The sequence below is a fragment of the Podarcis raffonei genome, chromosome 9, assembly GCF_027172205.1.
Source record: "Podarcis raffonei isolate rPodRaf1 chromosome 9, rPodRaf1.pri, whole genome shotgun sequence".
Classification (NCBI taxonomy): domain Eukaryota; kingdom Metazoa; phylum Chordata; class Lepidosauria; order Squamata; family Lacertidae; genus Podarcis; species Podarcis raffonei.
The window spans coordinates 78,860,718-78,887,520 of record NC_070610.1 but is presented as its reverse complement, the minus strand read 5'-3'; the positions used below and the strand labels follow the sequence as shown (position 1 = coordinate 78,887,520).

The window sequence follows — 26,803 nt, the reverse complement described above, 5'->3', positions numbered from 1 at the left end:
AGAGGGAGTCCAGGCTCCAAGGAACATGGAGAATGGTGGGCATTGGAATAAGGTTTTTTTGGGGGGGGTGTTAAGAGGGCAGGATATAGAGTAGGACTTTGCACATTTCTCTGTCTACCATAAGGACTACCCTGGAACACTTGCACATGAATGTAAGGAGAGCATACTGTATCCGGGCAAGGGCCCATCTAGTCTAGCATCCTGTTCTCACAGTGGCCAAGCAGATGACTCAGTGGGAAACCAGCAAGCAGGATTTCAGCCCAAGAGCAACTCGCCCCACCTGTGTTTTCCAGCAACTGGGACTCAGTAGCATCGCAGCCCCCAAACATGGAGGCAGACCATTGTGGCTAGGAGCCATCAGTAATAGCCCTCTCCATGAATTTGCCCACTCCTCTTTCATAATTATTTAATATTAATTAATTGTGCCAGTGTGGTGTAGTGGTTAAGAGCAGTAGACTTTTAATCTGGTGAACGGGGTCCACTTCCCTGCTCCTCCACCTGCAGCTGCTGGATGACCGGGGGCTAGTCTCTCAGCTCCACTCACCTCACAGAGTGTTTGTTGTGGGAGAGGAAGAAAAAGAGAATGTTAGCCGCTTCGAGACTCCTTCAGGAGTGATAAAGTGGGATGTCAAATCCAAACTTTTTCTTCTTATACTTGTACCTCACCCACCTGACTGAGTTGACACAGCTACTTTTGCAGGCTTCCAACAAAATATAAAAGAAAACAGTGAAACATCAAAAGCTTCCCTAAACAGGGCTGCCTTCTAAAAGTCAGCTAGTTTTTTATTTCCTTGACATTTGACGGGAGAGCGTTCCACAGGGCGGGTGCCACTGTCGAGAAGGCCCTCTGCCTGGTTCCCAGTAACTTCACTTCTCAAAATGAGGGAACAGCCAGAAGGCCCTCAGAGCTGGACCTAATGTTCCTTCAAAGCCATTAGGTTGGTGACCATCTTCGGGAGAGAGTCGTGACCTGAAACGTGACAATTATTGACCATCCCCAAACGGCTAAACTGTCCCACAGTGACAGCATCTTTATGCAGGAGAGCACTTGGGCTTTTGCAAATACAAAAGCCAAATCTTGGGTCTGAAGCCTGAAACGAGGTGCTGGGACATGGCTTCTCAGCCTGCTCCCATAGAAACCTGCCCCAGCCTTGTCAAAGCCCAAATCAGTAGGGCAGAGCTTACCAAACTGTGTGTCATGACACATCAGTGTGTTGTGGCTGCAATGTGTAGGTTTGTCACACAAATGCTCCTTGTTGTCCTGGGGCTGGAAAGGGGTCAGTTTAACCTCCGGTTTTTGCTAGTAAAACTTAATTACTGTGTCGTGAAATGATGCAGGTCTAAAGAGATGTGTCACCAACATGACAGGTTTGGAAAGCTCTGCAGTAGGGGTCTGCTATCCCAACCGCAAGGAAGAGCCCCTCTCTCTGTCTCTGGGCAGCTTGGAGGAGTGGAATTTCATCAGCAACTCACTAGGTGAACTTCCTTGACGCAGCCAGGTGCTTGTTGCCGACAAAACAGGCTGAATGAGAGTTTCCTGCGACACACAGCCCACCAGACCAAGAACACTGCGGCTTGGCAGTCTTGCTTTTTTTCTTTTTTTAATGAACGTTACGAAACATGCCCCTACAAAAATGTCCTTCCAAAGCAGAACAGGCAGTCTTTGAACATTTAAAAAACGGGTCCATGGCATGGAGAGAAAGCGAGAACGAGAAAGAGGAGGACAGGTCAGGGTGGGGAGAGCATCCTGCACCTCTAGGCAAAGGAGTGTGTGTAGAAGACATTCACGTTGGCTGCGTAGTCCAGGGGGAGGGCTTGGCCAATGTGCTTGGCCCCCAGGCTAGCCCCTCCCAGCGCTGAGGACTGCTTCAGCTTCAGGAGGCTGAACTTGGAGAAGGCACTGCCGGGCTGCTCTCTGCGCGCCTGGTCGAGGACCCGGATGAAGCCTGGGAGAGGAAAAGAGGCAGGGAACGGTCATTCGGAGGACACCAATCCCTAAAGGTAAAGGGACCCCTGACCGTTAGGTCCAGTCGTGGACGACTCTGGGGTTGCGGCGCTCATCTCGCTTTATTGGTCGAGGGAGCCGGCGTACAGCTTCCGGGTCTTGTGGCCAGCATGACTAAGCCTCTTCTGGCGAACCAGAGCAGCGCACGGAAACGCTATTTACCTTCCCGCCAGAGTGGTATCTATTTATCTGCTTGCACTGGCGTGCTTTTGAGGACAGGATCACACTTCAAAACGACCTTGACAGATTAGAGAACTGGGCCAAAACAAACAAGATGAATTTTAACAGGGAGAAATGTAAAGTATTGCACTTGGGCAAAAAAAATGAGAGGCACAAATACAAGATGGGTGACACCTAGCTTGAGAGCAGTACATGTGAAAAGGATCTAGGAGTCTTGGTTGACCACAAACTTGACATGAGTCAACAGTGTGACGCGGCAGCTAAAAAAGCCAATGCAATTCTGGGCTGCATCAATAGGAGTATAGCATCTAGATCAAGGGAAGTAATAGTGCCACTGTATTCTGCTCTGATCAGACCTCACCTGGAGTACTGTGTCCAGTTCTGGGCACCACAGTTCAAGAAGGACACTGACAAACTGGAACGTGTCCAGAGGAGGGCAACCAAAATGGTCAAAGGCCTGGAAACGATGCCTTATGAGGAACGGCTAAGGGAGCTGGGCATGTTTAGCCTGGAGAAGAGGTTAAGGGGTGATATGATAGCCATGTTCAAATACATAAAAGGATGTCATATAGAGGAGGGAGAAAGGTTGTTTTCTGCTGCTCCAGAGAAGCGGACACGGAGCAATGGATCCAAACTACAAGAAAGAAGATTCCACCTAAACATTAGGAAGAACTTCCTGACAGTAAGAGCTGTTCGACAGTGGAATTTGCTGCCAAGGAGTGTGGTGGAGTCTCCTTCTTTGGAGGTCTTTAAGCAGAGGCTTGACAACCATATGTCAGGAGTGCTCTGATGGCGTTTCCTGCTTGGCAGGGGGTTGGACTCGATGGCCCTTGTGGTCTATTCCAACTCTATGATTCTATGATTCTATGCTAGGTTGGCAGGAGCAGGGACCGAGCAACGGGAGCTCACCCCGTCGCGGGGATTCAAACCGCCAACCTTCTGATCAGCAAGCCCAAGAGGCTCTGTGGTTTAGACCACAGTGCCACCCGCCCTATCGGGTGCTAATTCGGTACCCAGATGGGCACTCCGCGCAGGCAAATGAGAGGCAGCACAGGAGCTGCGATTCCCATATTGCAGGGGGTTGGACTAGATGACCCTCAGGTCCCTTCCAACTCTGCAATTCCACAACACTCTTTGCAGCAAAACCTCCCCGGCCTTGCCAAAGAGGTGCGCGTCTCTCGTCTGCCTTCATCCCCGACAGCCGCTCACCTCCTTTCATCATTTCCCAGCTGTTCCACACCGATCCGACGCACACGATGGGCAGCCCCAGGTCTCCTAGGAAGAGGCTCTGGCAGGGAAGAGAAAGGACACAAAAGAGCCTCAGAGGATTCATTTCTGACATTTATTTCCTAGCCCCTGCTCAGGGATGCAGGAGAGGATATATTGTCTGATTATTTCCTTTTCCAACTTGTGTTAACAAGTTCCACAATTTAGCAGAGTAATATTCCCCCCTTTTAAATTCACAGCGGATGCATTTGCTCAGGCTCGCTAAAGCCTCTATAATAACTGTTCTGGTATTTCCCCCTTATTCCCTCATAAAAGGTAAGACAGAACACAGTCTTCTATGAAAATATAAAAAGAGTTTACTCACATTCTGTTCACAATCGGATCCCAGAAGGCAGACTTATCTTAGAAAAGTAACATACACCTGGAAACTATCTCATAAGGAGACAGTCCCTTTGTCCTCTCTTGGCTGGAGGCCAAGAGAGCATCTTTGGCTAAGCAGATGTTGCTTCTTTGATGCATGTAGTGAAAGAGACAGATGGCTGCCTTGTCCTGTGCTATTGTCGTTACCTGCACAGGTGAGGCCCCTTTTCAGAGCACACCAGGGCTGCAAGATTGCAGCCCACCGAGCGGCTTCTAACTGCACGGACCAAAGTGTTCTCTGGACCAGCCGGCCAGCCTCTTAGTGACAGTGTCCTGGGGAGATCCAGCCCCCGACTCCTCAGCTCTGACCTCTGCCCACTGCCCCTTCCTTTCACAGCTTACCTGATCAACTTTTGGCAGCACAGCTACGATGTGCCGGGCCAACACTTCTCCAGCCTTGTTGAAAACGTAGCAGCAAAGGGGGTCCCCAGCCTTGGCTCCTGCATGGAGAAAGATTTTGCCCTTGTTTAGAAACGTGGCTTACAAAGCAACTAAAAGAATAACCTTATCAGTACGGAAGATTAAGGAAAGCAGCCCTGGTGCTGCACTGCAGGGGTTGGTTTAGATCATGGGTAGGCAAATTAAGGCCCGGAGGCCGGATCCGGCCCAATCGCCTTCTCAATCCGGCCCACGGATGGTCCAGGAATCAGCTTGTTTTTACATGAGTAGAATGTGTCCTTTTATTTAAAATGCATCTCCGGGTTATTTGTGGGGCCTGCCTGGTGTTTTTACACGAGTAGAATGTGTGCTTTTATTTAAAATGCATCTCTGGGTTATTTGTGGGGCATAGAAATTCGTTCATTTCCCCCCCAAAAAATATAGTCCGCCCCCCCACAAGGTCTGAGCGACAGTGGACTGGCCCCCTGTTGAAAAAGTTTGCTGACCCCTGGTCTAGATAGGAGTCGGCAAACTTCCGCCGGCAGGTCGGTTTAGCTCCACAAGGGGGCTGACCGAGTGGGCAGCAAAGGCCGGGAGCTGGTTTAACAGCCCCCACGGACCGTAGTTTACCGACCCCTGGTCTAGATGACCACTGGGTCTTTCCCAACTCAGGGCAGGCCTGGCGGCTTCCTAGGGCAGCTGTGAACCCCTCGACATGCCCCAGGGTTGCTTGCTCTGAACCCTCCTGGTGGGCCCAAGCGGGGAATTCGGAGGGCCGCCACTAAAAAGTTCCCGCGATGCCTTTGGGGCAGCAGGAAATTTAACTGGCAGCTCCCAGCCAGCTCCCTTTGGCCAAAGGGCAACCAAGGTCAGCATCTGAAAACGATGCCGCAGAAGTCACAGCACCAAACGCAGCAGCGGCTTTGCTTGCATTAATTGTTTTCCGGAGGATTTTTCAAACCAAGAGGAACTGCCCTTGTCCGCAGACATGGGGAGAGTTGATATTTTCTGAATCGAGCGTGGCTTGGGAATTTGGGAAAGGGCTGATCAATGTAGCTGGCTGGTTTCAAGCACGGAAATGATTTGGGAGAGAAGGAAACGTATTGCGGCAGTTAATCGTTGTCGTTATGAACCCTTCGCCAGCAGGTCCCAGGGCGGGTTTGCAGCAATTTGAAATCCAGAATTAAAGGCTTTAATTAAAGAATTAAAGCCAAATCGCAGTCGCAGGAATGGTGTTGGTCCTGAAAACGGCCCGCCCTCTTTGAAAGCATGAACCATTTGGGTCAAATGAGTGTTATTTCAGGCATCTTCAAGATCCTACAGGAAGATCTGCAAGAAGCCCCAGGCAGACTGAAAGCTGAGAAATGAGTCTCCGGCATCCGGGATGCCATTTCCTTTCCAAACCAATGAGAATTTTTCCTTCATATAATAATAAAAAATAATAAAAATAATAATTTTTTATTTACCATATTTTTTGCTCTATAAGACTCACTTTTTCCCTCTTAAAAAGTAAGGGGAAATGTGTGTGCATCTTATGGAGTGAATGCAGGCTGCACAGCTATCCCAGAAGCCAGAACAGCAAGAGGGATTGCTGCTTTCACTGCGCAGCGATCCCTCTTGCTGTTCTGGCTTCTGAGATTCAGAATATTTTTTTTCTTGTTTTCCTCCTCCAAAAACGTCTTGTGGTCTGGTGCGTCTTATAGGGCGAAAAATACGGTATACCCCGCCCTTCCTGGTTCAAAAACTGGGCTCAGGGTGGCTAACAACAAATTTAAAACACTTAATTGCAAAAGCAGTATAAAATCATGACTAACAATAAAATTCAAAGTTCAGAAATCAATTTAGGGAAAACTCATCTAATAAGGGCTGGCTGGCTGAATTGGTCCTACTTGGGCCAGTGAGGAGACCAGGGGAGAATTAGCTGTGGGGTCTCAGAGCAGGTAATCTTCATAAAAGGGGAGGGGGAGGGAAGAGAAGGGAAACAGAAGTTCAGGCTGAATTCAAATTAAAGGCCAGGTGGAATAGCTCTGTCTTACAGGCCTGATCGAAGGAGGTTAAATCCTGCAGGGCCCTGGTCTCATGAGGCAAAGCGTTCCACCAGGTCAGGGCCATCACTGCGAAGGCCCTGGCCCTGGTGGAGGATAGTCTGGCTTCCTTAGGGCCCGGGACCTCTAAACTATGGTTATTCATGGACCTTAAGGTCCTCTGTGGGGCAGACCAGGAGAGGCGGTCCCATAAATACGAGGGCCCTAAGCATAAATTCTGCAGTAGTGCGCAAAAACAATGAGGCCCGGCTTTCCCCAACCTGTTGCCCTCTGGCCAATTTGGACTGCAGCTCCCATCATCCACCTGACACTTCTCACAGCGCATAGTTAACATGTGGAACGCCCTGCCACAGGAGGCACAGGTGGCAACCAACCTAGAAGGCTTTGAAAGAGGATGAGGCAAATGGACCGAGGAAAGGGCCAGGGATGGCTGCGAGCCAAGATGGCTCTGCCACAGTCGGAGGCCGCGACGTTCCTGAATGCTAGTTGCTAGGGGAGACTTGCTCTGGGGCTAGGATCCTGCTCGCGGGTTTCCCGATAGACGCATCCATTTGGCCACAGGGAGAACGAGACACCAGACTAGAGGGGCCCTGGGTCTAATCTCACAAGGGTCTTCTTATGTTCTGCCAGCACAACAGGACCACAGGACCATGGCTCTCCCTGTTGCCTGCGGAACCAATAAGTGAAGCCTTTGAATGTAACTGCTGCGGTGGCCACCTTACGATACAATATTGTCATTGTCCCATACACAACAACGAAATTGAAAATTCTACATAAGACATTCAAAAACCAACAAGCCTGCTATCCCAGCCTGGTTAACCCCCTAAAAACTCTGATACCCCATAATTGAATACAATATACTCCCTTAGAGATTACCTGAAAGGTAAAGGGACCCCTGACCGTTAGGTCCAGTCGTGACCGACTCTGGGGTTGCGGCGCTCATCTCACTTTCTTGGCCGAGGGAGCCGGCATACAGCTTCCGGGTCATGTGGCCAGCATGACTAAGCCGCTTCTGGCGAACCAGAGCAGTGCACAGAAATGCCGTTTACCTTCCCGCCAGAGCGGTACCTATTTATCTACTTGCACTTTGACGTGCTTTCAAACTGCTAGGTTGGCAGGAGCAGGGACCGAGAAACGGGAACTCACCCCGTCGCGGGGATTCGAACCGCCGACCTTCTGATCGGCAAGTCCTAGGCTCTGTGGTTTAACCCACAGCGCCACCCGTGTCCCTAGGGCGGTATATAAACTCAATAAATAATAATAATAACTCTGAACGCCACCGAGGTCTCTGGGCAGAGAGGGTTCCGTGTGGTTTTGTTTTTGTTTTTTCTTTAAATTGCTGTTATTTTTTACCTATGTCATTTTAAACTGTGATATTAATGCTGTATTCTTAGTTTTAGATTTTGATTTATGTGGAAATTGTTTCACATTTGGTTGTGTATCTTTTTTAAATGTGGTTTATTCATTGTTTATGGCCTTTGTAATTATGCTTTGTAATTATGTTGCGCTGTAAGCCGCCTTGAGCATTGTTTTTTTAACTCTGGAAAGGTAGCATACAAATAAAAAATGATTATGATGATGGGAAGTTCAGAAGCCAGGTACACCCCAAGCCAGCTCACTGCCCCCACCTGGCGTCCCTCCCCAGCTACCTTCAGCCAGCTTCTGGCAAAACCCTGCAAACTTGGACTTCTCAAAGGTTCTGTAGAGGTGAGTCAGGAGTCCCATCCTGTCCGTCACCTGTGGGGACAGGAGAAAACAAGTTCAGTTGCATGCAAGTCATCTATGATTTCTGCCCTGATCTCTGACTCGGAAGGATCCCCCAAAAGGATCCCCATATAAGCTATGCACCAGTACTGATCTGAATCTTCCCCGCTTAACGCATCTTTGGCTAAAATTGCAACCAAGGTGGATTTGAATCACTATTTAAAACACTAGTCAGTAAGACTTGATTTCAATCATATTTTTTTACAGAAAGACTCATTCTTGCTGGTATAATCTTAATACTTACAACCAGATGAAGGTTTCATTTTTGGAGTAATAAATTTTCAGAGCAGTTTTTACAGTTTTATAAAAAAATACTGATTTGGTTATACTACTAGAAATACATAGATAATTATGAAATTATTGTGAGGTTTAATAAGTTAACTGTTGATATTTGGACAACTTTTCTGCTGTACCTTATTGGAAGGAGAACAATAATCATTTTCTTAAAAACAATTTAAACCATTTATTTAACTAAAACAGGAAACTTCGGGAAATGGGAAACGCAGAAGGAAGCACAATGCAGTGGCTCCTTTCACACCAGGTGAAACAAGCCATAAAAGCTGTCAGATGACAAGAGAACCCTAATGGGTCAGGTGGACTTTGGCAGGTGCTTAAAAGGGAGCAAAGAGGCTAATCATTAAACGGCCGGACCCAGCCCCACCCCGGAGCAAGCGAGGAAGATGGAGCACAAGAAAGAAGAGCTTTTTGGGACATACGCAGAGCAAGGCATGTACTCTCTGCACCGACGAAGAAAAATAAATCTAAATTTTGAACAGTTAAAGAGACCACTGCACTTTTGCCCAGTCGCCATGATTTATTCTGCTACTGAAATTCTGCTTCTTAAGCACAGAAGTCCTCTGGCACTGGAGATGATTCCCCCCCCCTCGCCCCCCCAAATATTCTCCCACCTTGCATCCAAGCCTACCTGGGGAAAGCATCAGTCAAGGATGCTCCATAAAAGAGATAGTTGCACCTGTGAACCTGCTTTTGACTATTCCAGAGCAAGTTCCTCTCTGGCTCCAGCAGCCTCAAAGAACATTTAAGACAGCCTTTGCCAAGTCGGTGCCCTCCAGCTGTTTTGCGCTATGAGCCCCAGCAGGGCACAACCATGTTGGCTGGGAGTTGTAGCAAAGAATAAAAATAAAAATAATACAGTGGTACCTCGGGTTACATACGCTTCAGGTTACACACTCCACTAAGCCAGAAATAGTGCTTCAGGTTAAGAACTTTGCTTCAGGATAAGAACAGACCTCCGGAACGAATTAAGTACTTAACCTGAGGTACCACTGTAGTAGTAGTAGTAGTAGTAGTAGTAATAATAATAATAATATTAATTATACCCCGCCCTCCCCGGCCAGAGCCAGGCTCAGGGCGGCTAACAGCAGTAAAATTACAGTAAAAACATCATAGGGGGAAAAAACAATTTAAAATACAGGTTAAAATGCAACTTAAAATGCAGCCTCATTTTAAAAGTAGCCCATAGATGAAAACAGCGGCAGGGTGCCAGGCGGGCAAATGGGGATAAAAGGGGAGGCAGAGCCAGAAAGTGAGCACCATAGGAGACCTACTGACCTACCAAGAAATACAGAAAAGAAAACAAGCCTCTTGAACACCTGAGCTGTGATGGCGCTGCTCTACCTCTGCAGATGGAGACAGTAAATGCTCCAGAATCCCAGTTTCTGGAAAATGCAGTCTGATTCTGGTTTCAATGGGCTGTATCTGTATTTTGTCCCTTGTTGACAACCCGAGATCTCTCTCCCATGATCCCAGAGCCAGTGACCAGCCTCTCGTGCCCCCAACTCTCGCCATGAGTCAAACAAAAGCATAAATTGGGGTGGACGGGTGGACCACCAGACGGGCAGTTTACCTGGAAGTAGTCAAACATGGCTTGCTTGACGTAGCTGATGTCGTGCGGAGGTGTTTCGAGGTTGTCCAGGCTGTCAAAGACCATCTTCACCGCCTGGTGAGCGATCCAATAAGCTACAGACACCAAAAGAGGAGATTATACGCCCGGCACTAGGGATGTGGGAAGATTCGGGACTGAGAACAGGAAGGGCTATGGAACTCCCTGCCACCATCACACTCCAGCAAAACTCGCAAAGATGCATAAAAATAGATCACCGATTTGCTGGAGGTGTAAAGATGGTACAGGGTCATATATGCACATGTGGTGGGAATGCACAGCCATTAAAGAATTTTGGAATAACATCTATAATGAATTAAAAAAACTATTTAACTTTTCATTTAAGAAAAAACCTGAAACCTTCCTCCTGGGAATAATGTCGCCAGAAATCAAAAAAGAAATTAGACCACTTTTTATGTATACAACAGTAGCAGCCAGGATCTTAATTGCAAGAAACTAGAAAAGTGACAAAACACCTATGATAAATTGAGTGGCAGGTCCATATGAAAGAATACCTACAGATGGCCATGATGACAGGGAGAATTAGAGGTTATCCAAAACAGAAAGTACAGAAAGAATGGAAAAGTATTTGGAAAACAATTACAATAACAAATATCTCCTGGCAGAAATAGAATGATCCTTGTAAAACAACAAATAGAATGTGTGTTTTTTTTATATCTGGCGAAAACAAAGAAAGAAATACAATAACTTGGAACTGTGTATGAAAAAATTGTAGAAATAATAATACAATGAGTCTAATTGGAAGCTAAATGTGTTTGCTTTGTTTTCTCTTTCCTTTTCCCCCTTTCCCTCCTCCCCCCCCCTCTTCTTCCTCTTCTCTTTTCTTTTTTGTGCCTCCTTTCCTGGTCTTTCTCTTTTTGATAAGTTAAGAAAGAGATAAAGAGATAAAAGTGCAATATGAAAACTTCAGTAAGTTAAAAGTGATGTTGTGTAATTTTTCTATCATTATTTATCTATTGTTAAAATTGGTTACCGTATTTTTCGCCCTATAGGACGCACTTTTTCCCCTCCAAAAATGAAGGGGAAATGCGTGTGCGTCCTATGGGGCGAATGCAGGCTTTCGCTGAAGCCTGGAGAGCGAGAGGGGTCGGTGGGACAGCGGGGGGACAGCGGGAGGCGCAGCGCGCCTTTCCTGCTGTCCCCCTGCTCCTCCTTTCCTGCTCAGTCCTTTCCTGCTCCTCCCCATCGCCAGCCCTGCTGTCCCCCTGCTCCTCCTTTCCTGCTCAGTCCCTTCCTGCTCCTCCCCATCGCCAGCCCCGCAAATTTGGGGGACAGCGGGAGGCGCAGCGCGCCTTTCCTGCTGTCCCCCAACTTGGATAGAAGGCTGGCGGAGGGCTTTCCCCTCGTCCAGCCCAGCAAGCTCCCAGAGCGATGCCAAAGCTGCACGCAGCTTCGGCATCGCTCTGGGTCCTGTTCTGGGGGCTGGCGTCAGGGGAAGCCCGAGCTTCCCCCGCCCCAGCCCTGCACCTGGGGGGGGGGGAAATAAATTGTTTTCCTTTATTTCACCCCCCAAAATCTAGGTGCGTCCTATGGGCCGGTGTGTCCTATAGGGCGAAAAATACGGTAATTGTAATGAATTGATGTAGCAACTACTGTGGTTTTTTCCCCTTTGTTATTGTTGAATTCTAAATAAAGTATTATTCTTTTTTTTAAAAAAGGAACTCCCTGCCACCAACCGGGGTGGCTTTCAATGAGGACTGGACAAATTCATGGAGGAGGAGAGGGCTATTGGAGACTCTGCCTCCAAAGTCACAGGCAGCAATGCTTCTGAACCTCCGTTGCTGGAAACCACAGCTTTCAGGCTCAAATTCTGCTTGTGGGTTCCCCACAACGGGCATCTGGTTGGTCCCTGTTGGGTCCCAGGGCTGATCCAGCAGGATTTTTCTAGGTGCTTATAAAGGAAGCTCTGAGGCCTGCAGAAAATTGCCAGAAGCCTCGCAAATGTGACCATTGACTTCTGGTGCCAAGCCATGCTCTGAAGATCTCGCCACACCTTTCGATGCCCAACGATACCATCCACGTGGCAAGGCCTTCGTAGTGTCTGGGCTCCCTTTTGGCCACGCAGACTGGGTAATGGGGTCCAATCCAGAGGTTTTGTGGGGAAGATCTGCGCCACTCCTGAGATGCCCCTCTGTAGAGCCAAGTGGTTTGGTTCATCCCCAGAGAACCTGAGCCCAACATCTCCCGAGCAAAGCACCCCACCAACCAGGCATCCTGTCCTCACCTGACCCCTCGTCGCCCATCATGTGGCCCCATCCCCCGCAGCTGACCTGAGAGCCGTCCGGATTGATGAGTTTGCAGTTGGAGCCTGTCCCAGAGATGAGAACCACACCGCCTGGAGAGGAAGAGGAGCACGTGAGCAGCTTGTACACTCCAAGTACAGCCATGCACAAACTTCTTTCCGCCATGGGCGGCCTCTGTCTTAGAAAATTGAAATTCTATAAATTGTATACCAAGTGAAGGTAGCCAATGGGTCTCGAACCCTCGGTGACTTAGGGCCTTCCTCTGAAGAGAGGCTTCAGTGGATTGAGCGGACAAGACCAAGAGGGGGTCCAATGGTCAAGAAAGCTGTTCCTGCACATGCTGTAGAGCAGTGTTTCTCAACCTGTGGGTCCCCAGATGTTGTTGGACTACAACTCCCATCATCCCTGAGCTCTGGCCTTGCTAGCTAGGGATCATGGGAGTTGTAGGCCAAAATCATCTGGGGACCCAAGGTTGAGAAAGGCTGCTGTAGAGGGAAGAGAGGGGCAATACTACCGGCCCAGAAATGGAAGGAAGAGTCAACCCCAAGCAGAGAAGAATGGCAAATCAGGAGGGCAGATTATGCCAAAATGGTGAGATGAACTGGGAAGCTCAGAAATCAAGAAGACAAGAACTTTATAAAAGAATGGGGAAAGTTTATAGTTTATATACGAGACCACTGCAAGCAGGTCAAAACATTGGCAAGGTTTTCATCGCACTTGTAAAGTAATGGACACTATGGATAATTCAGAAATAAAAATATTTGGATAAATATGGATATGCGGTTGTAAATATTTTCATTAGGACGCATGGAAGGGATGGGGGAAGTCAGGAGAGTCAGAGTAATCTCACTATTTAGATTTTGAATTGCTGTTTGTTGTATGTTTAAATCTTTACAAATAATAAACATATACAGTATTTTTCGCTCCTAAAAAGTAAGGGGAAATGTCTGTGTGGCTTATGGAGCGACTGTGTGGTCCCTGGAGCAGAATTGCCCAGGGGCAAAAAGCAGATCATGCTTTTTATTTGAAAGAGGGAAGTGGGTGTTGAAACAAAGCCGCTGAACAGCAAGCGGCTCAGGATTTTTACATGGGGTCACATAGCATGTCCATGGCTACAGCCTGCACCAAAAAAATCACGCAGCCACTGTTTTGTGGGGCCGCAATGGCGCAAAAACGTGGTTACAAAGCACGGATCCACATGGATCCTCAGGATTTTTGCACTGGGCTACCCCAAACTCACCATCAAATCACATGTCTGTGGCCACAGCATGAACCACAAAAATCATATATCCACTGTTTTGTTCAGAATATTTTTTTCTTGTTTTCCTCCTCTAAAAACTAGGTGCGTCTTGTGGTCAGATGCGTCTTATGGAGCGAAAAATACAGTATGTAAAGAGAGAGAGGCAGGTGGGGCTCATCTACCTGGGAAGGTAGCTCATCTAGAAGGAAAATCCTGATCCTAAACCTCCGTTACCTTGCGAGACACCAACCAGAGAAAAAAAGGCGAAGGAGTAAACCCTACACAAAGTCAGAGTGGAGTCCCTAAGGCTGGCGTCTTGTGTGCCTCCTTCCGGCAACTCCTGCTGCCACGCTGGTGCCAAACATCTTGCTCTGCTTTCCTTTGGCCCCCATCAATGAGGTCAAGAGGGGGATCTTGTCATTGAGGCAGCCCAGGATCTCCAGATACACGGCCCAGGCTTGCACCCCAGGGAGCTGACTTTGGTGTTGCTCACGCAGTGGTTTGACTGCACCCCTTGTCTCTCAAGACATACGGAGGTGAACAACAACAGGGCAGTTTCGTCCCCTTTCTCCAGACCTGTGGCTCTTGAGATGCCTCCCTCGTGCTGCCAAGGGGCAGAGACGCTCAGTTCCCCTCCTTCCCATCCAGCCCGACTGTTTCGTACCCTGCCGGAAGAGTGCTCCTGTGTACAGGGCACCTTCCCACTCCATGCACATTAGCATGGAACGACAGCACACCATCTGCTCACCCGGGGCCAGACATTTTGGACGGCAATCCCTATCAGCCCCAGCCAGATGCTGGGTTGCAAGTGGGGCAGGGAGGGAGGCTGCCGAGCGCACCTGGCGCACCTGGTCAGGCTGCTGGACCAGATAATAATAATAATTAATAATAAATAATAACAATAACAACAACAACAACAAACAACAACAATAATTTTATTTATACCCCACCATCCCTGGCGACTAACACCAGTAAAATTACAGTAAGATGGGTGCTGGCCGGATCCAGCCGAGGTTGGGTGGCCACCTGTCGTGGATGCTTTAGCCGAGATTCCTGCATTGCAGGGGGTTGGGCTGGATGACCCCGGGGTCCCTTCCAGCTCTACAATTCCGTATTCTATCCTTTTCCAACGGCCGTGCCAAGACACAGGACCCGTCCCTCTTACCGTGGTCGGTGGCTGTGGCCATGGCTCCAATGGCATCCGTGGTGATGTAGTAGTTCTGGCTCAGGCAGGGGAAGCGGGTCTTCATCTCCTCTATGAGCTTGTTGATGGCTTCCTTCTGCTCCCCTCCGCTGAGAGAGAGGCCCTGCGCCAAAACACCCACACCATCACCAGCCCAACCCTGGTTCAGCCCCAGCCGCCAGCATCTGGGCCGGACTGCAAGGCAGGGCTAGAATGTAACCGCACAAGTCCAGGGGAGAGTTCAGCCCAGGGTGGGGGGACTGCTTGTGAGGAGGAAGACTGTTTTCGGAAAGCCCGCCTCAGTTTTCAGAGGAGTTGTGCTGCACCTGAAGCAAATTCTGCAACTGGTTCTACCTGGGACTCCTCTGGAATTACAGCTCTGGGGAGCACTGCAAGGTGTACCCCATCGTTTATTGGGGGGTGAGCTGCCAAGCTCCCCAATTCTCTCTGGAAGAAGCTCGGCACTTCTTTGCAGGTAGACGCTACGGGAAAAGATAGACTGCAGTGGAGAAACTCTCTCTCATGGATACTGTCTGAACCAGTGATTCCTAAAGCAGGTGGTAGTGCCCCCTGGGGGGGGATTACTGGGGGGGGGGCGCTAAGAGGCAACATGGAAAAACTGGCATTACTGCATCAAATACAACCCAGTTTCTTGAATCTATTATACTAAATACCGTATTTTTCGCTCTATAGGACGCACGTTTTCCCCTCCAAAAATTAAGGGGAAATGTGTGTGCGTCCTATGGAGCGAATGCAGGCTCCTTGGCTTCAGCGATAGCAACATGAAGCCTCCGAAGCGCAGAGGGAGTGCTCCCTCCGTGCTCCAGAGGCTGCGCATTGCTTTCACTGAAGCCTGGAGAGCGAGAGGGATCGGTGCGCACCGACCCCTCTCGCTCTCCAGGCTTCAGGGATAGCCGCCTGAAGCCTTTGGAGCGCAGCGGGAACTCGCGCTGTGCTCCGAAGGCTTTGGGTTCCTTTTGCTGAAGCCGAGAGAGCAAGACTCTCCTGGCTTCAGCAGAGAGGGAGAGCTGCGCAGCGCCCCTTCAGCCAAGCGGGAGGAGAAATGGAAGGGGCTCTCTGCTGAGCAGAGAGGGGGAGAATTTTTTTGTTCTCCCCCTCTAAAACAAGGTGCGTCCTATAGAGCAAAAAATATGATAGTTTTAACCGGGTTTCAAAAAAATGTGCAATTAGTCGCCGCTGTTTTGAATTGTGTTCCTAATCTTCCTTAGCGGGTTGTGCAAAACGCTCTTCTGAATCAGGCTTTTTAGAGGGTGGGGTTTATGAAACCAAGGGGTCGGGAGCCCGGGAAAGATTGGGAACTGCTCATCCCATCGAGGAACCCCCAAGGAACTTCTGGAGAACCTTGGGGACACACAAACCCCAGACACACCCGAGGGGTGGCTACTGCGGCTTGGAAGCAATTGCTGCTTCCCAGCAGAAGCAGCTTTGATCCTGCTCGCTGGCCCCAGGCCTGATCCTGCAGATTCTTATGTCCTAATGGCCAATGGGGATCCGCTGGGCAAAGCAGAAGATACTCACCAGGGAGCGCAGTGGAACCTGTGGATCAGCCCCTGCCTTGCCCTTGGCCTCGCTGACCATGGTGTTGATCCTCTCCAGGCATCTGTCTGCTCCAACCAGCTGCTCGCCAAGGGGAGAAAGCAAGGAGACCCCAATCAGCGCCGCACCCCAAACTTAAAGGCACAGACAGGCACCGCTTGCTCCCCTATCCTAGCTTTCTGGAAAGGAAGGAGAAAGGCCTCCCATCCTCAGTGGGCCCTTCCGGGATATGGGTATCTCCCTGTCAGGAGCAAGGCAGCAGTCTCCACCCCCATTGTTCAGCCCATACACTGAGGTCCAGCTCCGAGGGCCTTCTGGCGGTTCCCTCACTGCAAGAAGTCACGTTACAGGGAACCAGGCAGAGGGCCTTCTCGGTAGTGGCGCCTGCCCTGTGGAACACCCTCCCACCAGATGTCAAAGAGAACAACAAGTACCAGAATTTCAGAAGACATCTGAAGGCAGCCCTGTTTAGGGAAGCTTTTAACGTTTGATGCATTATGGTATTTTAATATTTTGTTGGAAGCTGCCCAGAGTGGCTGGGGAAACCCAGCCAGATGGGTGGGGTATAAATAATAAATTATCATCATCATCATCATCATCATCATCATCATCATCATCATCACAGCATTCCACTTGGAGCTAACTGTCCCTTAGCAGATACGGGACCTGCACAGACTTGGCAGGCCAAATGAGCACAGCCACTCATCTCGGCACACAAAGCGGCTCAGGGTGAACAACAATGTGCGATGCAGGGTTTCAAAAGGAGAGCAAGGCCCCAGCAGTGTGGTGTAGTGGTTAGAGTGGTGGACGAGGACCTGGGTGGAGGACAGGGTTCGAATCCTCGCTCGGTCATGAAGCTGAGTGGGCCCGATGTCGGGAGCCAGTCGATGCTTTCTCTCGGCCCAGCCAACCTCACAGGGCTGCTGTGGGGATTAAATGAGATGGGGCAGGAGGACTGTGTTTGCCACCACCTGGGAGCCAAAGGGGGGGGGGTCTAAATGCCATGAACAAATCAATCAATAACAGTAAAACACTTGAGCTGGGTTGATCCCAGGGATGTGAATATCCTGTCTTGCAGGATATGAACAGAGATTTATTGTGATCCTTACATTACTCTAGGAAGTTGTCTCTGTTGCTGCCTGAGGTACGGGGGGGGGGGTGCAGGAGGGGAGACATTGAATGATTTCAGTTTTAAAAAAGGTCAAGCCTAACTGCTTCCCCTTCTAAGAAGGACTTAGTCCCTTGTGACTAAGAGGCATTTCCAAACATTAATATATAGGTGAAACTCAAAAAATTAGAATATCGTGGAAAAGTTCATGCTTCTACTTCTCAGAGGTCCAATATTGCTCTGTTTGCAATCCTTGTTTTGCCGATTTCATTTAATATTCTAATGGCTGGGGAAGCCCAGCCAGATGGGTGGGGTATAAATAATTATAATTAAAATTATTATTATTATTATTATTATTATTATTATTATTATTATTATTATTATCTGAGGTTGTTAATTTGGGGTTTTCATCAGCTGCATGCCATAATCATCACAATTCTAACAAATAAAGGCTTGACATATCTCGCTTTGCATGTCATGAGTCTATCTCATATATTAGTTCCACCTTTTAAGTTGAATTACTGAAGTAAATGAACTTTTCCACGATATTCTAAATTTTCGAGTTTCACCTGTAGCTCAGTTGGGAGAACATAAGACACTGAATCTCAGGGTTTTGGGTTCGAGACCCACATTGGGCACAAGATTCCTGCATTGCAGGGGGTTGGACTGGATGACCCTTGGGATCCCTTCCGACTCTACTAGCCTCTAATTTTATGACCTCTGAAGCCACGGTGGGCCTACTTACCCAGTGATTGGTGCAGGGCCCCTCGCCCTCTGCCAGGATCTTGCCATCTTCAGAGATCAGGACCACCTGGGAGTGGGTCCCTCCCCTGCGGTGCGGTGGGGGGAGAAACAAAAGCCCAAATAGCCGAGTCAGAAGCTGCACGACGGGTTCATGAAATCATGCTTATCATGGAGAAAGTGGAGAGGCGAGTTCTCCTCACACTAGAACCTGTGGTCGTCCGAGGAAGCCGGACGGTGGAAGATTCGGGACAGAGGAAAAGAGGATTTTTTGAAACCTTGCCTTCCAGCAGGAGCAATGTGGAGAAGGAGGTGAGGAGCAAGACTGTGCTAGACATTCCCCAGGTGTGCTTTGTTGAAGGTACCATTTGGCAATTCCCTTATGTATCTGAGTTTCTCCCCCCCCCCCCAATTTTTTTTATTGGTTTTCACACTTATCACATAAAAAAGAAACAAGAAAAAAGAAAAACCAGACAGAGGGCCTTCTCAGTAGTGGCGCCCACCCTGTGGAACGCCCTCCCTTCAGATGTGAAGGAAATAAGCAGCTATCCTATCTTTAAAAGACATCTGAAGGCAGCCCTGTTCAGGGAAGCTTTTAATATTTAATGCTGTATCGTTTTTAACACTCAATTGGGAGCCGCCCAGAGTGGCTGGAGAAACTCAGCCAGATGGGCAGGGTATAAATAATAAATTATTATTATTATTATTATTACATTACAATACACAAAAACAAGGAAAAACACATAAAAAAGAAATTTTACTCCCAAATCCTAATTTCATTACATTGATCACTGACTTCCTCGAATCCCGTCTAACTGAATTTCATTATATCACCTGTTTAGCAGTTCTCCAAATTCATATTTCTAATAATATTAACTTCTTTCATTTACTAACTTCTCCTTTATTAATATTCTAATCCTTAATATTTATAAGCAACATATTCTTATTCTACCCCTAAGCCTAATTATTACTTCCAAGAAATTTCTCTTTATCTTATGTTACAATATCTAGCCAAATATTCTTTAAAATTCTTCCAGTCCTCTTGTGTCTCCTCTTCTTTCTGGTCGGGGATTCTTCCAGTCAGGTCGGCCAGCTCCAAAAAATCCATCATCTTCATCTGCCATTCTTCTATTGTTGGTATCTCTTGCGATTTCCAATTTTTGGCTAATAAAAGTCTTGCCTCTGTAGTGGCATACAAAAACAGTCTAACATCTTTTTTGGGCAATTCCAATCCTATTATTCCAAGTAGAAAGGCTTCTGGTTTTTTAATAAATGTGTTTTTCAACATTTTTTCCCAACTCATTATATATCTTTTCCCAGAAGTCTTTCACCTTGGGACACGTCCACCACATAGGATAGAAAGTACCTTCTTTTTCTTTGCATTTCCAACATTATGTATCTGAGTTTCTAACACTGGCACAAGAGGATGCTTGGGGAAGATGCTCACGCCTTGAGCGTGGAGAGTCTCGAAGCCATCTCTGGGCTCCATTTAAAAGGCATCATCATCATCATCATCATTTTATTATTTATACTCCTCTGGCTAGGTTCCTCCAGCCACTCTGGGCGGCTTACAGAATATATAACACATAATAAAGCATCAAACCTTTTTATTTTATTTTAAAGAATCAGATTTTCGTCAAGACTTCGACACAACCTTGGCAGATGAAGATGAGGGATTTTTCGGAGCTAGCCGATCGGACGGGAAGAGTCCGCGACCAGAAGGAGGAGGAGTATCAGGAAGAATGGACGAAATTTAAAGACTATTTAGTTAAATATGTTAAGTTAACTTAATTGGAAAAGCTTGCAAATATCAGATAGGCTTAGGAATTAAATATGTAATGTGATTAATTAATATGTTTAATGCCAAATTTGAATGAAAGAAAGATGTTAAGTGATTAAGTTAATTTCATAAGAACATTGGTTTTGGAAAACTGTTAAAATGATATACACTGAAATTCAACAAGGGGGATTCGGGGAAGTCAATAATGTTACTAAGATTGGTTTAAATAGGCTGAGATTTATGTTTGTTTGTGTATTTGTTTGTTTAAAATTTATTGGAAAAGTAATAAAAAAATTTGAAAAAAAGAGACTTTGACACAATCTGCTTCATGCAGAGTTGGCGTGACAGCTGAGCAACACAACACACTGCGAAGTCTCCACATGCAGCCATAAACACAACTGAGCAATGTTAAGTGGGGAGCTAAAAGATGTTCTCTGCAGAGTACAACCAGGTGGCTGTGACGTCTTTTGCAAATGGATGCAGCCCAGAATTGCAAAACTGGACATGACCATTGAGCAACCAAAAGGCATGCTGGGCTGGGCTGCTCCTTTTTGCATCGTTGAGTTTGCAAGAAACTGCCTCAGGAGAAGTCTGACCATCGTCCCATGCAATGCAGCACTCTCTACGCCATGGGTTGGCAACCTAAGGCCCGGGGGCCGGATCCAGCCCAATCACCTTCTCAATTTGGCCCACGGACGGTTTGGGAATCAGTGTGTGTTTACATGAGTAGAATGTGTCCTTTTATTTAAAATGCATCTCTGGGTTATTTGTGGGACATAGGAATTCGTTCATATATTTTTTTCCAAAATATGGTCCGGCCCCCCACAAGGTCTGAGGGACAGTGGACCGGCCCCCTGCTGAAAAAGTTTGCTGACCCCTGCTCTACACCAACTGTCCACAGGATTTCAGAGAGGGAAATCTTTCTTGGCTCTGCCTGCTGTCAAGGACTGAACCTGAGACCTTTCCTGTGCCAAGGAAATGCTCCAGCACTGAATTATGGTCTCGTAAATCATCGTTCTCCATAAGGCTAGAAACTATTTTTGTTCCGCACCCCATGCAAACATCCCAAAAGGGGTTTGGGTGTCTATTTGTGTCACCCAAGTGCATCGATGCACAGGCATGCCACACAACTACCTGTGACAGAGGAATCTCGTAGATTTGACAACTTTGCAGCGTATTTAGCGCTGAACAGTTGCAGCAGTCCAGGCATCGCTCACATCTACTCCGTCTTCTTGAAGACAACTGTAGCTGTGCTGGAAACCCCAAAGTAGCAGGGACGCATGCAGCTGACAAGGCCTTCTTGCAGCCCAGCACCAAAGCCAGCAACCTGCGCGTTTAAGATCTAGAAGCAAGGAAAGCTCCTTGGAAAAGGAAAGCAGGGATGTTTTATCATATGTGGTGGGATTGTAAAAAGGTAAAAGCCTATTGGGAAATGATATATAATGAACTGAAGAAAATATTGAAAATAACTTTTGTAAAAAAAAACCCAGAAGCTTTCCTACTAGGTATTTTTGGCCAAGACATACCAAAAGAAAAGAGGACTTTATTTATGTATGCTACTACAGCAGCAAGAATGTTGATTGCACAAAACTGGAAGACTGGAGAAATACCAATTAAAGAACAATGGCAAGAGAAGTTGATGAACTATGTAGAATTGGCAGAAATGACAGACAGACTAAGAGAAAAAGACAACAGAGACTTTGAAAAAGAATGGGAACCGTTTATATTATACTTGCAGAAACAAAGAAAGTCGATAGACTTGATGGCAGGATTTAAATAAACATTCACACTGTTAGTATTAGAAAATGTTTAGAAGATAGAGAAATCTTATCGTGTATTTACTTTTATGTTTTTAGGTTTGATGTTATGTTATTAATAACTTTTTTCTGTTAGGAGGTGGCAAAGTGGGTGAAAGGAGAAACAAACCAGAAGTGGAAGTTGGGGGGAGGGAGGAAGGAAGGAATACATAATAAATGTTAAGAATCTGAGGCAGGTGCTTTATATTAAAAAGGGTGTTAGAACTCTGTCCTGCTGAAAGATCTATGCACAGCTCCACCCAGGTCTTTCGAAACCCAAGATTTCTCCGCAAAGTCTCACCCCTCGTGATAGCACAGAAATCAATAATAGTAAGAAAAAACCCACGAACTCTGTGCAATTTAACTTCCTGCATCCCTCAGCACGCCTGGCAGGCAATCATCACCCTCATCTCTAACCATCTGCCAATTTAAGCCACGTGAGACAATGGGGTAAAAACACCCCGAAATGGAAGGCAACCGTCAGTTCCCGTTGGAGACGTGGCCAGTTGAGATTGGTTCTGCGGGAGATTTATGAGACAAGAATTCTGATTGAAACCCTCCAGCTGACAAGCCATGCAGGGAGCAAACCTGAGTTGTGCAGCACATCCCACACCCCTCCAGCAACACCCATGGCCTCAAGAGCAGCTGAGATAGACCTTCCGGACAACCTCAGCACAAATTGGAGGAAGCGAAACTCTAACTGGGCAGCAGGCCAGTGTCCCGACGTCTCTCCAGAAGACCCAGGTTCCTCCTCCAGTTATAGCCCTGCCCCAAGACGCATTTGCATTGTTGCTATCATGGGATTTCCCGGTTCCTAAGACATCAGCTTCCCTTTTTTCTCCACCTTTTGCTTCCACTGTTCTCAACCCAGGGTTAGAAAGCGATAGAGAACCCCTCAAAATAAGAAGAATAAGAACCACAATTTTTTAAAATAATATGTCCTGGAACAGGAATAAAGGGATCATAGGCTCTGTTTGGACCAGGGGCAGCCCCCCAGTAACAACAACTTTTGAAGGATACAATAACAACTTTGGAAGTATACAGTTTTGGGTCGTCATCCCCTTCACTTTTTCTTTTTCTCTCTTTTATGTATGTCTCACCATGTTTAAGGGACCCCTGACCATTAGGTCCAGTCGTGACTGACTCTGGGGTTGCGGCGCTCATCTCGCTTTACTGGCCGAAGGAGCCGGCGTACAGCTTCCGGGTCATGTGGCCAGCATGACTAAGCCGCTTCTGGCGATCCAGACCAGCGCACGGAAATGCCGTTTACCTTCCCACTGGAGCGGTACCTATTTATCTACTTGCACTACGTGCTTCCGAACTGCTAGGTTGGCAGGAGCAGGGACCAAGCAACGGGAGCTCACCCCGTTGCGGGGATTCGAACCGCCAACCTTCTGATCGGCAAGTCCTAGGCTCTGTGGTTTAACTCACAGTGCCACCCGCGTCCCTCTCACCATGTTTAGTGCACATATAATTATGTGGTTTCTAACTTCCAATAAAGATGCCTGGAGATGATGATAGATAGATAGATAGATAGATAGATAGATAGATAGTTGATAGATAGATAGATAGATAGATAGATAGATAGATGATAAACATTAATGACAACAACAACAAAAGCTGTTTGACAGCGGAACAGATTCCATTATTCATAGAATTATTTATTTGTTCATACCCCACCGATCTGGTTGCTCCAGCCCCTCTGGGCGTCTTCCCATGGTTCTGCACTGGTTGCCGGACTCCAGTACCCATCAGTCCCAGGAAAGGTGGTCAGGGGTTGATGGGAATCTGTTGCCGCAGGTTTCCCCCACCCCCACCCCGCTTTGGACCCCTCCCCTGGTGCCCTGCACACTCTCCTTTCAGCAACAGCCAAAGGCCTTTTCATTTGCCTCCTGGAGACCTCTGTTTGGATCCCACTTGCCTACATATGGCAGGTTTTGCTTTTTAAAATGATTTTGCTGTAGCGTTTTAAACGGTGTCTGCTGCTCTGGGAGAGCAGAGGCGAGAGAAATGGAAAATCCATTAATCTGAGCACCTGTCGCTCTGTGTAAATACAAATCTGTGGTGCGCTTGGAATGATAGCATGTGCAGTTCTGGGAAAGGAGGTGGTAGAGCTGGAAAAAGGGCCACCAAAATATAAAGAATCAGAAAGTTGGAAGGATCATCTATTCCAGCCTCTTTCAGCCTCGGGTCCCCAGATGTTTTTGGCCTACAATTCCCATCATCCCTGACCACTGGTCCTGTGAGCTAGGGATCATGGGAGTTGTAGGCCAAAAGCATCTGGGGACCCAAGTGGAGAACCACCCCCTGCAAGGCAGGAATATGCAGCTGGATCAAACCTGCGAGGCTGGCATTTTATCAGCACCAGGCTCTAACCGACGGAGCTCTTCAGGGGAGCAACTCTCCTACCAGGAAAGGTCGCAGAGTCTGGGACCTTTTCGTTGAGAAAGAGGCAACAGGGCAGAAGCTTATAAAAGTATAACATGGTATTGAGAAAGCGGATAGAGGAAAGTTTTCCTCCCTCTCCCAGAAGACCAAGACTCATGGGCATCCCGTGAAGCGAAAGGCTGGAAGATTCACGATGGAGAAAATAAAGTCCTCCTTTGTGCAGAGTTGAACTATGGAACTCCCTGCCACAGTGATGACTTTCAGAGCAGGAAATTTGTGGAATAGAGAGCTATCAGCCACAATAGCTATAAATATAAATAATAAATTATGATTGAAAATTATTATTATTATTATTACTGTGTTCGGTCTTTAATGTCTGAATAATCGGTTGATGGGAACTAAGTGGGGACCCCCACTGTGGGGGCCTGTCCTGGGCGACCCTCTAGCCTGATCCAGCTGCAGAGCTCTTCCTGTGTTCCTTGGGGGGTTGGAGTGCTTGGAGAGGATTCGGCACCGGACCTTTCCCTTGAGTACATCCAAGACGCATTTCACAGGCTGCATTCTAATGCATTTGCGGGGATCGGATGGCAGCCTGTCATGGATGCTTCAGCTGAGAGCCCTGCCTTGCAGAGGGTGGGACCAGAGGACCTTGGGGGTTCCCTTCCAGCTCCACAACCCGAGGATTCCCCACGTGCGGCGACTGGGTGTGTTTTTGCCTTCAAGCCTTGCTGTTGGAAAGCCCTGCAAGCCGGGATCGCGAGGGCAGCTGCAGAAAGGAAACGCGCAGGGAAGGGAGTCAATGAATGAATGCAAGTGGCGGCGCGGCGCTGAGAGCCAATAATAATAATAATAATAATTACATCACCTTGCCAACAAAGGTCCGTATAGTTAAAGCTATGGTTTTCCCAGTACAGTGGTACCTCGGGTACCACTTCAGGTTACAGGTTACAGACTCCGCTAACCCAGAAATAGTACCTTGGGTTACTTGGATGAGAACAGAAATCGTGCTCCGGCAGCGCGGCAGCAGTGGGAGGCCCATTAGCTAAAGTGGTGCTTCAGGTTAAGAACAGTTTCAGGTTAAGAACAGACCTCCGGAACGAACTAAGTACTTAACCTGAGGTACCACTGTAGTGATGTATGGAAGTGAGAGCTGGACCATGAAGAAGGCTGATCGCCGAAGAATGGATGCTTTTGAATTCTGGTGCTGGAGGAGACTCTTGAGAGTCCCATGGACTGCAAGAAGATCAAACCTCTCCATTCTGAAGGGAATCAGCCCTGAGTGCTCGCTGGAAGGACAGATCCTGAAGCTGAGGCTCCAGTACTTTGGCCACCTCATGAGAAGAGAAGACTCCCTGGAAAAGACCCTGATGTTGGGAAAGATGGAGGGTGCAAGGAGAAGGGGACGACAGAGGACAAGATGGTTGGACAGTGTTCTCGAAGCTACCAGCATGAGTTTGACCAAACTGCGGGAGGCAGTGGAAGACAGAAGTGCCTGGCGTGCTCTGGTCCAGGGGGTCACGAAGAGGTGGACACGACTAAACAACAACAACAACAATAATAATAGCAAGACCCCGCCCATCTGGCTGGTTTGCCTTTGAGGATCCAGCCCAGGTGAGGAAACAAGGACCCCGCTCCCATATCATGTGCGCCCAGGTAGGAGGCGGACGCGCCCCATCTCCTCCCCTCTGCCCGGCTGCAGGGTCCCTGGCCGCCGCCGCCGCTCCGGCCTCACTCACCCCTCCACGCCGCCGAAGATCGCAGCCATGGAGCCTCCGGGAGGGACCTGCCCGCCGACCCGCCCGGACACCGAGGAGCCCCGGGGAGAGGAAGAGGAAGGAGGGCGAGAGCGCGCCGGGCGCAGCCGGAGAAAGAAGGAAGGAAGGAAGGAAGGCGCCGCCTCTCGCTCCGCCTCCTGCTCCTCCCCCGCGCGCCCGGGGCTATTTTGGGAAGGGGGCGGGGCACGGGGAAGAGGAAGAGGGTCCCCCCCCCGCATCGACCTCCCCCCGCTTCTCCGCGCTCCCCGTTGCCCCGGCGCAGGGAGAGACCCCGGCCCCGTTTGGGAAGGCGCTGCGTAAAAGCATCTGGGATTCTGGAGAGATTTGGGTCCCGGGGACGCTTGGGGAGTTAAATAGGTGTCGCCCTGCAGGGAGATTGTTTTTTAAAAAGCGATTGCCAAGGACCTGCACAGAAGAGAATAATGATGATGATGATGATAATTTTTATTTATACCCCACCCTCCCCAGCCAAGACCGGGCTCAGGGCAATAATAAAAACAAGTTGAATGAATACAACTTAAAAACAAGATTAAAATACAACAATTAAAATATTGAAATATTAAAATGCAGCCTCATCACAGGAGGAGAAAGGAAAAAGAAAAAGAGAGAGGGGGGGAGGGAATCAAATTGGCTCCAAGCCAAGGGCCAAGCAGAACAACTCTGTCTTACAGGCCCTGCGGAAAGAAAGAAGCGGGAAATAGGAGTTGGGAGGGACCCCAAAAGGTCCTCCAGTCCAACCCCCCCTCCAGCCCAACGTGGGTCTCCAACCCACCGCCTTGAGATTAAGATGTTCCACTGACTGAGCTACCCTAGGCCTATATTGCATCATCATCATCATCCTTATCGTAGTCATTATTGTTAATATTGTTATACTGTGTTTTATGCTGCTTTTAAATTTGTTGTTAGCCACCCTGAGCCCGGTTTTTGAAACGGGAAGGGCAGGGTATAAATAAATTATTATTATTATTATTATTATTATTATTATTATTATTAATTGTGGGCTTTCCTTCCTTGGAGATTAATAATACAGTGGTACCTCGGGTTACATA

The 26,803-nt window shown here is 47.9% G+C and overlaps 1 protein-coding gene across 2 annotated transcripts; it reads right to left on the bottom strand.

Moving 5' to 3' along the window:
• Positions 1 to 1,584: 1,584 nt before the first annotated feature.
• Positions 1,585 to 25,872, bottom strand: NAGK (N-acetylglucosamine kinase). Of its 2 annotated transcripts, XM_053402215.1 has the most exons (10): positions 25,716 to 25,871; positions 18,020 to 18,104; positions 16,149 to 16,247; positions 14,592 to 14,733; positions 12,168 to 12,278; positions 9,887 to 9,999; positions 7,905 to 7,992; positions 4,175 to 4,272; positions 3,395 to 3,473; positions 1,585 to 1,946 (listed from the first exon to the last, which is right to left on the bottom strand). In XM_053402215.1, the coding sequence occupies exons 1-10, from the start codon at positions 25,742 to 25,744 to the stop codon at positions 1,756 to 1,758; spliced, it is 1,035 nt and encodes a 344-aa protein (XP_053258190.1). In that variant the 5' UTR covers positions 25,745 to 25,871; the 3' UTR covers positions 1,585 to 1,755. The 2 variants fall into 2 exon arrangements, with proteins under 2 accessions (XP_053258190.1, XP_053258191.1); XM_053402216.1 differs by lacking the exon at positions 12,168 to 12,278 and having other exon boundaries at positions 25,716 to 25,872.
• Positions 25,873 to 26,803: the final 931 nt, after the last annotated feature.